The following is a 14,029-nucleotide window of genomic DNA, read 5'->3' as shown; positions in this document are numbered from 1 at the left end:
ATTCAAACAATTGTAATTTACTATTTTTACATATAAGGTTTAAATCATGACACTGTAAAAAAAGGTAGGTTAAACATTAACTATGTACAAATAAAGCTGTTAAACTGTAAATAAAAGCGATTGCTTTAACAAAAAATATTAAGCTCTGTAAAAAACAACGTTAAATAAACAGAAAATGTTAATATTTACATATTATTCTCACTTTCAAATGACAAAAAATAATTAAAAAATATGTCCAAAAATTTGCTTCCCAGAAGGGAATCAATCAAAATTTCTGGTGTTTTTCTCAAACGTAATATAAAAATCTGAGAAATGGCCTAATATGACAAGAAACAACTATTTAAAAACCAACTGTACTGTAATTGGTTCAACACTCTGAACCAATTACAATAAAGTTGTTTCTTTATAGTCACTGTAGTTACAATTACAATATGGCTACTATAGTTACAATATGGATCGATCATCTTAAATTAGTTACAGATGAATATTTGCTGACTCACATTATAAGAAATAAGGAAAAAGAAACGTTCGCAAATGTATATATTTGTATGTTTTATATTAAAATTATTATTGTTTGTTATTTAACGAACAATAGTGGGAGTTTATTATATGACTCTCTTTTTCACACACTTCAATTTGATTTCTGGATGACGAGATTCAAAACCAAACAGGTTTTGATCCCCCGTTCCTTCCAAATGAATCGTAATAATTCGCCACATTTTTTTATCTTGTATGTTTTGTTTTGTTTTTCCTCAGTAAGGCATTAATTTGCGATTGCTATTTTTTTCTAATTGTTAAAAATTAAAAAAAGAATACTTTGATAAGAATTTTAAAAAGACTTGCTTTAGAGGGAAGATTTATAAAGATTTTTTTACTTAGTAAATTTACAATGCTTATTTTACTTGACATTTCCAAGCGATGGCTTGTTATGTTGGAACCTAAGACCTGTTTTGTTATTCAGTAATAACAGTACAACACATTTCTAAAGTTAAACTTACCCCTGGTTATATTTAAATAAAAACTGTAATTTATTAATCATTAGATTATCAGTTAGGATTATTTACGAAAATTAACAAAAACAATTACAACATGTAGAAACACTCTAATAAAATCATTTAAATAACCACATTTTAGTCAACAGTTAAAATAACGAATTTTTGTTATTTTTCAGTATAAATTCTACATCCCCTGATTGTTCATGGACAGCAAACCATAATACCTTGTTGCAACCATAGTACACATGAAAATATGGTATAAACCGACAAAAATCTGTGCTAATAGCCAGAACGTAAATCAAGTTTTTATATTATATTGAAAGTAATAATTTCAAATACTAATAAATAAATATATGCTAATATATAAATATTAAATAATAATGATTATGCTAAAATAAAATGTAAGTTATAGGCAGTAAGTATAGTACTTCATCTATTTTTGTTGCTATTTTATTTTATTTGAGAGATTATCTTTTCTGAACAAATTTTGAAATAGACTTATTGAAATTCTTACATAGTGCAATTATTATTTTAGTTTTTATGTTACTAAATTTGATATATTTTGTTCAGAAGGAAAAATAATAATTTTTTTTTTCAACTCTCAAAAATCTGCATTAAATTCCAATTATAACATTGAATTAATTTAGAGACGGAATGGACACAAGAGAAAAGGCATTAAAGTTTTTATATAATACAATAAAAAGAGTTCTTGCACTTCTAAGTAATTCAACTTTAAGTTTGCCTTTTTTCTGTAAGGTAATTATAACATAAATAATTATTAGATATTCGTTTTCTCTTTTTTCGAGAAACTTAACAACTAAAGAGTTAATAGCTTTTGCTAGCATGCAGTGATCTATATTTTGAGTATAGTTATGTATTAATAGGGCATTTTATTTTTAAAATTTGTTGATTTATGCAAAAAAAGAAGTAATTTAATATTTAACATTGACTATTATATATGAGAATAATAATAGTGATACCAATACATAAATGCAACTTTTTATATTTTTAACAGTTTTCGAAACAGCTTTTGACGTAACGGTTTTATCTATGGTTGAAACAGTCAGAAACTTGCCAACCATGAATCATAAGAAAGTTATCTCGTATTATCGTTCAACGTACATATTATACTATGGTTTGAACAAAAATATGGTTTAAGTTTGCAACAAATTTGCACTATGTAGACTGATGTTATGATTCAATCTTTAAGGACGTGTCGAGATATTGTTACGCAAATATACAATTTTTAATATATTTTTATCACAGAATTTGCTTCAAAAAAAATCCTTCGGGTTGGTTAGTTCTATGATTTTGTTGAGAAGCATGGTATATTAATTATGATAACAACATTCCATTTCCATCAGGATTGTTGTCATTTACAGAACGTCCATATTTTTTTGTCTTTTGTTTCAAATGAACTTTCGCGTGACGTTTTTTTTCGTCACTTCTGGCAAATTTTCTCCCACATATATCACATGAAAAAGGTTTTTCTCCAGTGTGTGTGCGTATATGTGTAGTTAAATGATCGGATCGACTAAAAGATCGCATGCAAACTTGACATTGGAATGGTTTTTGTCCAGTATGAATTCGAATGTGCCTCGTTAATTCATCGCTTCGGGAAAATCTTCTGTCACAGGGATTGATTGGACAAGCGTATGGCCTTTCATGAACTGGTGTCTTACTAGGGCGATTAGGATATTTCCGTGGCTTTACTGGAAGAAGTTTGAGTGGAACTGGACTGTTCTGGTAAGCTTGATTTAATATCTCATGCCCTTTACTTGTAGATTGATTGTATTCCGCAAGTGTGGCTGACCCTCTTACAGATACCGTAGAATCTAATTTAAATGGCGTTTCAGACACACTAGGACAAAGGTCACTTTGGGTCCATTGTTGTTTCGTTAAAAAATGCAATTCATCTGGACTAGGATTTATGAGTGATTGTGCTGATGAGGTGGTAAAAAGGGCATCTGTTGTAGATATGGAACATGAGCTATACATTGGGGGATCGAAATGTGCATTTAAGTGCAAAAGCAACTCTTGCGACATCGGATCTGGAGCTAATGAAAAAGCTGATTGCGTAAGGGCTGATTCATTAGTTTGAAAAGAAGTTGTAGCCTCGGGCAATGGGTATTGTGATAGTATTGCACCAGTGGTACTTAAATTTGTAAGAGGTGGCATAATATTTAATGATTTCTCTGAACTCAGCCACAGATTACTTTCTTCCGCTCTAATTGATCTTGAATTGCTGGGGTATGCTTCTCGATAAGATGTGCTGGCAATTTGTGGTTGAGAAACGCTACCAGGGAACATAATAGAATCAGATTTAGCTTTATCATCCAATTCTTCACCTGAAAGTTAAAGAAAACTATTAGAACTAAATGTCAAAAACATATTATTAATATTATTCAAGGCATTTATAAGAAATCAGTCATATTTATTTTCAGATATCGGTGTAAACTATGGATATAAAAGCAAGAAAAAATATTAAAATTTATTCCGTTCTTTTAAAATTTAGCTTAAACATTAAAATGGCATATATTTTAAGTTATTTAGCAGCTAGGATATTGCTTTAGATTTCGGCTTAAAAAATTTCTAATCATTTTCTCAGTTCAAAATTTATTATTATTCATTCATGAGTTAACTTTTTTAATAACCTAGAATCGAAGCTATCAGGTTTTTTTTCAATAAATAATTACAAAAATTTAAACAACTAGCATCTATTGAAATTTCTTCAGCAAAAATCCTTCAAAAACCTTAGAAAACAAATTAATAAATTTAAAATTTATAAATGTGAACAATTTATTGTTCTATCTATAATATCCATTCCTCGATTTTGTTGCATTGTCACATCTTAGTCTATCATCCATCCAATGTTTTCCCTATTTCAGCTTGAACGGATACCACTAGTTGATTCATAGCTGTTCTGTGAGAAGCCGGGAGAGCTGTATTAAGATCACCGTACTTTTGAGTGCTGATCGTGAAAGCTGTATTAAGTTCACGGCCGTTTCCGCTCCTGCATTGCCATTAGCAGTCGAGTGTATACAGGCAACTGGTGTGTGTTTGAGCGAGACTTAGTGGCAACAGCGTGAGTGGGACAATGTCACAGTCACAAATAGCGAATCAACTGTTCAATGTGGACCATCTATTCATGTAGGCGTGTTCAAATCGAAGAGTCTGTCGCGGTAGGCGTGCTCAGTGGAGATACCAATGTGGAGAGAGTCACATCGATAATGTAACATTATGAAAAGCTAATTCAATATAGAATCGAGTTAACATGTCTTATATACTAGTGAATTGGAATTGTATTTTTGTAGTGGTAGACACACTACAAAGAGTGTTGAAAAGCTATTGAATTAAAGTTCAAATATGGATACTAAAATAAAGTCGAAGCTGCCGATTTTCACCGAGTCGGATACNGATACCACTAGTTGATTCATAGCTGTTCTGTTAGAAGCCGGGAGAGCTGTATTAAGATCACCGTACTTTTGAGTGCTGATCGTAAAAGCTGTATTAAGTTCACGGCCGTTTCCGCTCCTGCATTGCCATTAGCAGTCGCGTGTATACAGGCAACTGGTGTGTGTTTAAGCGATACTGAGTGGTAACAGCGTGAGTGGGACAATGTCACAGTCACAAATAGCGAATCAACTGTTCAATGTGGACCATCTATCCATGTAGCGTGTTCAAATCAAAGAGTCTGTCGCGGTAGGCGGGTTCAGTGGAGATACCAATGAGGAGAGAGTCACATCGATAATGTAACATTATGAAAAGCTAATTCAATATAGAATCGAGTTAACATGTCTTATATACTAGTGAATTGGAATTGTATTTTTGTAGTGGTAGACACACTACAAAGAGTGTTGAAAAGCTATTGAATTAAAGTTCAAATATGGATACTAAAATAAAGTCGAGCTGCCGATTTTCACCGAGTTCGATACCTTAATGTTAATTTATTTTGCATATTGAGAGTACAAATTAGTTAGGTCCGTTTTTTTGTGGTCAAAAATACATTTATTTCAGGACAATCAAAGTATTGTCTATCGCTGGCTACTACTTTTTCCCACCTCTCAGGCAATTTTCGAATTCCATCTTGAAGAAATGTCTCGTCTTTTGAGGCGATCCAAGTTAGGAACCAATTTTCAATTTCTGCGTAAGAAGTGAACCGGTGACCTTCGAAATCGTGCTGCATCAGTCGGAACAACTAGTAATCAGAAGGAACAATGTCCGGCGAATACGGCGGGTGCGGTAAAATATCCCCTTTGAGCGTTTCCAAATAATTTTTTATGACTTATGCGACATGAGCCTATACCGATCACCCGTAATGGAATCGCCGGGTTGTAGCAGCTGATAGTATACAACACCATTCTTGAAACGTCTAAACCATTCCCTACTTGGAGCACTGTCACCACAAGCATTCGATGCGCTTCAGCAGCACTTTTCTTGCAATTAAAGTAGAAACATAAAACCTCCCGCAAATGCTCCTAGTTACCACAAAATTTGACATATTCAACAAAGTAAAAAAAAACAGGGTTTTTGTATGAAACTCAAAGCGATATAAACTGAATATTATTGACAGATATCTAACCTCTCTGAAACCACCGAAACCAGCTGTCAATATGAAACATTCATAACAGCCAGAGCTATCTTTTGAAAACAGACCGAACTAATTTGTACTCCCAATATTTCACTATATCTCTGAGACTAATTGAGTAATCAAAAAGAAATTTCTCGCAATTTTCAGTAACGTTTATCCGAAGATGATTCAGTGTAAACAAGTTATTTATTTTTTATCGTTCAATCAAATTAACAATGAAGTAAACTTTGAATTGAAACGTATATAAAATTTTATCTTGTTTCAAACTATGTCATCGAAAATAAAAATGACTTGTTTGAAATTTATTTCCTCAACATCAATTCGCTTGATTTCATTCAAGTTTTGTACTTTATTTAAAATTAACTTGTTTAAATCAACGGTAATATCGTATATCGTATGATCCAAATATATCGCATGATCCAAGCAATTTTTCATCATTATTATTTCAAAATTTATTATTATTTTAATTCAAAAGTAATATTTTTATACGTGAAATTATTTTTTGATAAGCAAAGTTTATATTTGAGTGCAAAAGGTACAAGATTTGCTTAAACGTTTCTAGAGGTAAAAATAAGTTAACATTTATTTTGAAGTCTAAACTTTCGAACGATCTTTTGCCTTTACTATTTTAAAGATATATTCTCCAGATTTAAGCTATCCTTCATATTTTGAAATTAACGAATCTCAATTTGTAGAAAAAAAAAATTTGAAAAAAAAAGTTCATTTTTGCTTCTATTTTTTAACGTATTCTGCACAACTTAACTTATTTAAGATTAAACCCACAAATCATAAGAATTTCATTTCAGTATGTAAAACTTATAATAATCAGATGAAAAACTTCGCGCTCTGTACAATGAGAGCTCTCTACATTTTCATTTAATAATGCCAGCACTGTACATTTTCATTTAACAATAAATGCATAATTGCAATTCAGTTCTTTAAAAAATATATTCCATTTTGCTTTGTCTCTTAACAAACTGTGACATAATCTTCGGGAAATGTACAGAAAATATTTTTCTTGTGTATCTTGAACAGTTTAAAATAGCCTTAAATGTATCAACAAGATATATAAATAAGATATGTTTGCGATCATTTATTGAAATTATGCAAACATTAACTTGCATGTGCATATTCACTAAAAGCTTACGGCTATATCACAGAGACCAAATAACTTGTGACCTTCTACTTTTCTTTATTTTGTAATCCTTATATTGTAATTATAGAACACATTCATTAATATCTTTCACAAAGTTAAGTAAACGACTCTGTTAGTCAAATTTAAGATTAAACAGACTTTGTAAAGTTTATTTTATATTTGTGATTTATTTGTATATTTATATGGGAGATTCTTTTTAAATATGATAATTCGGACCAAAAAATTTCTTCAAATTTAAAGTCTTCAAAATAATCAAAAATTTTTTTTGTATACTTCTTTAGCTACACTTATTAATATCTTATAGACAGCAGTGTAGTTTATTGACATTTGCTCGAGAAAAAAAATAAAATAGAAATTCACCAAATCTTGAATGCCAGGAAAATGACATACTAGCTTAGAAGTTTAAAAAACAGTCATTTTAAGTTAATAGTAAGTAACTCAACTTAGGCCTTTATGTTAGATGGACCATAAATTGCTTAAATTAATTCTTTTTATCCACTGTAGGAAGAATCAAAAATTTTTTTGTTACTGCTATGTACAGAATAAAATTGTGTATGATAATCAATTATTAGATAAATAAATAACTTCGATAACACTCAAGCATATTACAATCATACATAAACTTGGTATTGGGCTAATATTTGCTTTCCCTCCTTACAGTATTAGCAGTTAAAAAAAAATTGGTAACACTTCAATGTTCTGGCATTCATAAGCCAGGAAAATGACAGCCAGGTTAATGACAAATTCGCCATTTTATAGCATATAACTTTACTTTAATTTAATATTTTGGCCTAAGACGTTTATATTCTGCTGAAAACAGCAGGATTTCTTAAAATAACTCAGATAAATCTATGTAGTTTATGTTTTTAACGATTTCATGAAGCCAGGAAAATAACATAAAAACCTACTCACCTTGAAAATTTTTTTTAAATAGATTTTGAACCAGAAAATTGGTTCTTTATTCATGCAACAAGACATGTTCATATAAGAGGGCATTTAATCAATCTATGAACATAAGATATTGATTGCTGGCTCTATCTATTTTGGTTATAAATCACAAAATAAAAGTAGCCAGGAAAATGACAGACTTTCTTGGGACAAACAAATTATTGACAGAGAAAATTATTTTAAACGAAGTTTTTGTAAATAATACCCTCTGTGTACATTCTAGAAATGCTTACACCGGTTGAGATAAAAAAAATTAGATATTGAAAACATTGTTTAGGACATACCAGGAAAATGACATTTTGAAGTTCAATTAAATTTCTTAACTATACAAAACAGTCAATGCTAGTGCAATGTCCTTTTAAAATGCTAACAGCAATGTCATTTATAATTTTTTTTTAAAATGTTCTTTTAGTATTATAGTATTAGATCTTGGAGCAAGGGACAGTGAATTGTCATATTTCGTGAGAATCACCCATATACGCTAAAAAACGATTATTCAACCTCCAATTATACCTATTTTGATGCTTGCTTCCTANATTTTGAAGTTCAATTAAATTTCTTAACTATACAAAACAGTCAATGCTAGTGCAATGTCCTTTTAAAATACTAACAGCAATGTCATTTATAAATTTTTTTAAAAAAAATGTTCTTTTAGTATTATAGTATTAGATCTTGGAGCAAGGGACAGTGAATTGTCATATTTCGTGAGAATCACCCATATACGCTAAAAAACGATTATTCAACCTCCAATTATACCTATTTTGATGCTTGCTTCCTACATCAGCCTTCCAACATTGTTGATTCTTTTGCGAATTTATTTTTTCCTCTATGAACTATTAATTTGAGACACCCAATGCCGCAAATTTTTTTTTGCATTTCCGATACGGATTTGAAAAGTACATAATAAGGGAGGATTATACAGAACACCCAGTACATTGTGTGGGAGTGGAAAAGGATTTTTCTTTCAGAAAAGAAACCGAAGAATTGTAGAGAAACCTAGTTAGTTAGTTATTTTAAATGAAACCAGAGAAGTTTTGAATTAAGATTTAATAAAAACAAAGTATTTGAATTTATTGAATAATAGCGCAAAAATATGGCTTAATTCACTCCGTTAAGGCGGTTCGTAGCCTTGTTTCTATAATTTTAATTTGTTTCTGAATTCGATTGTTTCTGTTTATTGTCATAAAGAAAATATTACTTCTTATTGAAAACCAAACGGTAAGATTGCTTACTAAATCTGGATCATCTATTTTCATACCCAACTATCAATTAAAAATATACTTTTATTAACTATTTCTTATAAGTTCTAAATAAAAAAAAAACGTATTCTTAAAAAGGGAATTTAATGTTCTGATTATATAGTTTTGAAGAATAAGTAAAATCATTAAATCTAAATTCTTTTTATACATACATGAAATTTTTCAAACAAAAATAGTAAGGGAAAATTATCAAAATTTGACATCCTCTAATCTATTAAGTTTTGTTCTCCTAATATTCACCTGCATTTGTCTCTGCCAAATCATTCTTGGTCCTCCCATTTCTCTTCTGCAATCAGGACGCCAAGAGAGAAGAATATATCTTAATTTTTATTGGATTAATGGATTGACTAGGCCATTGTAAGATATCAATCTTTTCATGTATAAACCGTTCTTTCACAAGCTTTGTGGTGCTATTGTCCTGCCAGAATTTCTAATTTTGGTGCATAATTTGGTGTGCGTTCGATAGAAGACTGTTTAATAAAATACATCGTTATACGAAGCAATCCATGATGATATCGCAATAATGCCAAGAGATTTGAAAGACACTCCAAGCCATAATACTGATTTCACAGTGTTTCTCAGTAAAAATTTAATATTTAACATTATTCTTGTTTCTGCTGGACATCGAATATTTTTCCTGCCATCCCTATAATTTAGTCAGGGGTCTGTCCAGGCATTTTGTGAAAGGTACGTTTTTGTAAAATTATGAAAAAATTACGCGGAATTTGTGAATATAAAATAAACGTTAAGTCACATTCTTTCAACCAGGGTCCGTTTTTGTGAATTTGTGCAAATAAGGTCCGTTATTGCAAGAAAACTTTTTCAAGGAGTTTTTAAATTGTAAAGACATACAAGATTATGCTCAACACTGTAAAATTATGAATAAAAAAATTAAATTTTAAAAAATAAACAGCAATTGCAGCTACTAAATTAGCGATGCAACATATAAATATTTGGTATTTAGCCTATACTGCTGAACGCAGAATATTCATTTCGGACGAATAAAGAAAGAAACGTCTGCTGAAGACAAAATTTAGTTCGTTTACATCTGTCTTTCACCCTCCCCCTTTCCTGGGAAGGGTTTATTCGATTAACAAAACAATAATGAAGATAAACAAATTTGTGAAGGGTCCGATTAAAAGATAAATTATTTTGTGAAGGGTCCGTTTTCAAGTTAAAATATTTTGTGAAGGGTCTGTTTTTATGAAAAGATATTTTGTGAAGGGTCCGTTAACGGACCCAAATTTCTTCTAAACAGACCCCTGATTTAGTATTCCGAATAAATTGAATTTGTATTCATCTTCTACTTTTTTTGAAAATTTTCGATTTTATTTAAGAAATTTTGAAAGTCCAGTTCAAGTTCACTTGTACTAATATTTACAACACTTTCTTTGCGTAACTCCATTGTAATTTGAGCTATGGTTTTTCTTGAAGTCCTACAGTGCTTTACTATAGGGCTCTCTTTTTCCATTATTTTTCGTTTTCTACTAGTTTTAGACTTGCATTTTAAACTATATGAACTTTCATTATTATTTAACAGAGTATATATAGTATAGTTTTCAATTGATAATTAAAACGAAATTTGTGGAGGAACCACCTTCTTCTGATAACTTTATTAATCTTTACGTAACTCAAATATACGTAATGGTAATTTCGTTAAAACAATTTAAATGTTAGTGATAGAAATATTTAGGGCTCACTAGATTATGGTGACATAACGAAAATAATTTCCAAATCTAACATTAAAAAAAACATTGTCGGAGAGAACTTTTCCCTTAAACATGCATTTTTACCGTAAAATTTTAAGGAGCAAAAAGTCCGATAAACCATAATTTTTACAATAAGTTTTACCGAATCACTGCCATTAAATAAATATTACTGTAAGCATTACAGTACAAATTTTCCTATCAAAATTTGATTTTACGGTGAAATGATTCTTACGGAAGTTGTAGTTAGGGTGCCAGTACTTTATACTGCAATTTGAACCAGATTTTTTTTACAGTGTAGTTTAATTTAGTTTTTATGTAAACATGTGTTTTTACAGTGCGCAATGAAAAAACGGACCACGCTGAATAACTTTTAATCTAATATGTTCGGATCTTCACGTTCTAGGACTCAAACTTATAAGCTCGAGGGGGTGACTTTAAATATGGTAATTAATAAGTGCAGACAAAATTATAAGTTACGAAATCAGACCAAAAACGTAATTTCTTTGAATAAACATACCTTCTTTTGGATGGAATCGGATTTCTGATCACCAAAATATAGGGGGTAACCCAATAGTTTGAAGAAGAGAGCGCTCGAAAATTTCAACCCCTTAATTTTACTTTTTGCGTATTACACTACATCTTGAGAACTTCGTAAGCAAATTGAAAAATATTTGCACACAATTATAAAATTCGATAATCAAAAGATATTTCCCTGCAAAATATAACTTTTAGAAAATATTTACTAATTTTTATTATTTTATTTAATAATAGTCGAATAAATTTTGAATTGTAGGGTATAACATTTTTTACGTCATTTTAAAAACTGCAATTTTGAAAATACAAAAATACAAAATTTTAGCAAAATTGGTCGAATAGTTCCTGAGAAATGGAATTTTAAACATCTGACTGTTTTGAAATTCAATTTCTTAGGATCTTTTCGACCAATTTTTCCAAAATTTTGAATTTTGTCATGTAAAAATATGTTTTTTAAAAGTTCTCGAAATAAAGCGAAATACGCAAAAAGTAAAATCAACCAAACCGAAAACGTATCAACCAAAAAGCAAATGGAAGATTCCTTTGTTAACCAATGATTTCTACAAAACTTCTAGACTAATTTCTTCCCTCATCTCTAGACGAATTTTTTAATGAAGACTTCACGGATTCCCAACCTTATTTAGCTCACTTTGCAAGTCAAATATTTTTCATTGCCCTCCAATATAGTTTCTTAACAAAAGTTTATTAAACCTTAATTTCAGTCAGAAACTTTAGTCAAAGAAATCCAAGAGAATTGCGGTGGTATGCGCAATGTAGCGAGATGATTTTTCTTGAGATTTTTCAAAATAAGAAGTAGTTGCTAAAAAACCGCATTGTTTAAGAGACAAACACTATTAAAAAATTAGTGGTTTATATTACGTATTGTCCAAAAATAAGTCGGACAATTTTTATTCCACCATGAAAGAGAAAAAAAATTTTTTAAGAAAAACTATATNTGGAATAATAAAATAGTTTATATTTACGGTTTCTTAGATTTTTCAATGTAAAATAAAAACTAATCTTTGTAAACTGATAATCTTTTGCCACGTACTTTGAATATATATATATATAACGTCGTTGCCGAGTGGAAGGATTAAAACAGGTCTTAGGCCGGGAAGGAGGGTACAAAATTTATTTATTAATTATTAGATAGAACAGTCATGAGAGTGTAAAAGTGAACACGAAAAATTGCGCTCCTTGGTTATATGTTAGGGAAAATCTTGCAAAGTAAAAACTGTAAAATGTTTCAATTTAGGCAAAGAGGGAAATCTTAGTAATTGCTATTGGTTTCTGAAATATATCGAGCGTTTCCCACAGAGAGCAAAAGGAAAAATGTCCTGCTTTTAATTAAATGCATACTTAAGCCAAAAATATATTTAAGAACAGGATGTGGCCTTTAAAAAGTGTGAGAAAGGATTCGATTAGAATAATAATTAGGATAACATAAAAAGATTAATTGAAGCTTTTTATGTTACATCCCCCCTCGCCAAAAATATCCAATTACAATCCAAAAATTTTAAAAATTATCAATTTGCAAAATCTTCCCTATGGTAAAAGCACCATTAAAATTAAAATAATCAAATTTGTAACTTTAACAATATATAAAGTAATATGAATTAACATTTGTACTCATTGTAAAAATTTTAACACAACTAAAAATCTGTAGTAGCATTATCAGCAAATTTAATATTTTCGTTATCAACAGTTTTTATTAATTAACAGCTTTTTTAGATCCAAGTCTTTATTTGAAGAATATAACGAAGTTATTCTCCAAGAAGTACCACAGTACCTCATAATACCACAATTTTTGAATTAACTCTTCAATCAAGATGACAAAAATTTATAAACATTTGTTAGAAATGTGTAATTTAAAATGTAAAACTCAAAATACAAAAAACAGTTTTACAGGAAAAATTTCAATCTGAAATTAAATTTGAGTATTGTTTACCTTGTTTGAAAACAAAATAAAATTAAAAAAGGACACAGTGGTTGTTATTCTCCAGACCAAGACTTCAGTATTGTCTTTTTTTTCACCTTATTTATTATTTACCTTTCATATTTACCACTTTAATAGCAAAATATCCACACAAAAAAAAATAATTCCGCTTTATGTCCAAAATTTGCCCTCTGTAACATTTTTTCTTTTCTTTCTCTCTTATTTTTCTTTCTACTTTCTGTATTTTTTATACTTTTATTTTCTTTCTTGGTATTTTTATTGCAATTATTCACCTGGACTTCAGGAGAAATGTATAAAGACAAGTTGCTTTTATAATCCGAAAAAGTGATCAGTTTTCTCCGATTTTGCATAACACAACCCGTTTAACACAATTTATCACTAAGTGAAACCCATAACAAAGCTTTCAAATTTAATATGGTATTAAGGTAAATCAGTTTTTAATTTTTGACTGACCTAGCTATTTTCCTTATTTTTAATCTGAAGTACATCTTTGGTTAATTTGCAAATTACCTTTTATTTCTTCTTTTTAATTTTTTTTTTTCATTTATCTTTCTTTCTGGACATAATTTTTTTTTTCAAAAATTTTAGTTCGGATATTTTTTAAAATAATTTTTGTGCAGATATCTTAATTGGTAATTTAATTTGTCACAATCGGGTGTTAGGAAATTCTAATATTTTCATTTCTTTTAAACGTGGTTTGGTTGTTAAATTTTTCAATTTGTGTTTGATCATTTTCCTATCTGTATGCTGGAATTAAAGTTCAGAAAAAAAGAAACGATTTGTTTATGGAAATTACTGAGCTAGAACAGAGCTATGAATTAATTACCAACGTTGGACTAAAGCATTAATGTCTGGTTGTACTTCAATTTAAATTCTAACA

The 14,029-nt window shown here is 29.7% G+C and overlaps 1 protein-coding gene across 1 annotated transcript in view; it reads right to left on the bottom strand.

Moving 5' to 3' along the window:
* Nucleotides 1-2,188: 2,188 nt before the first annotated feature.
* The window catches only part of LOC107440031 (early growth response protein 1-A-like), a 17,693-nt gene continuing 5,852 nt past the window's right edge, over nucleotides 2,189-14,029 (bottom strand). The window contains exon 2 of the mRNA XM_016052811.3: nucleotides 2,189-3,343. Coding sequence (XP_015908297.1) covers nucleotides 2,331-3,343 — 1,013 coding nt within the window. The 3' untranslated portion in view covers nucleotides 2,189-2,330. The remainder of the gene's footprint in view (nucleotides 3,344-14,029) is intronic.

This window comes from Parasteatoda tepidariorum, chromosome X1, assembly GCF_043381705.1.
Source record: "Parasteatoda tepidariorum isolate YZ-2023 chromosome X1, CAS_Ptep_4.0, whole genome shotgun sequence".
NCBI classification, from domain to species: domain Eukaryota; kingdom Metazoa; phylum Arthropoda; class Arachnida; order Araneae; family Theridiidae; genus Parasteatoda; species Parasteatoda tepidariorum.
The sequence above is the reverse complement of the archived record's forward strand: the minus strand, read 5'-3'. Positions and strand labels throughout refer to the sequence as shown.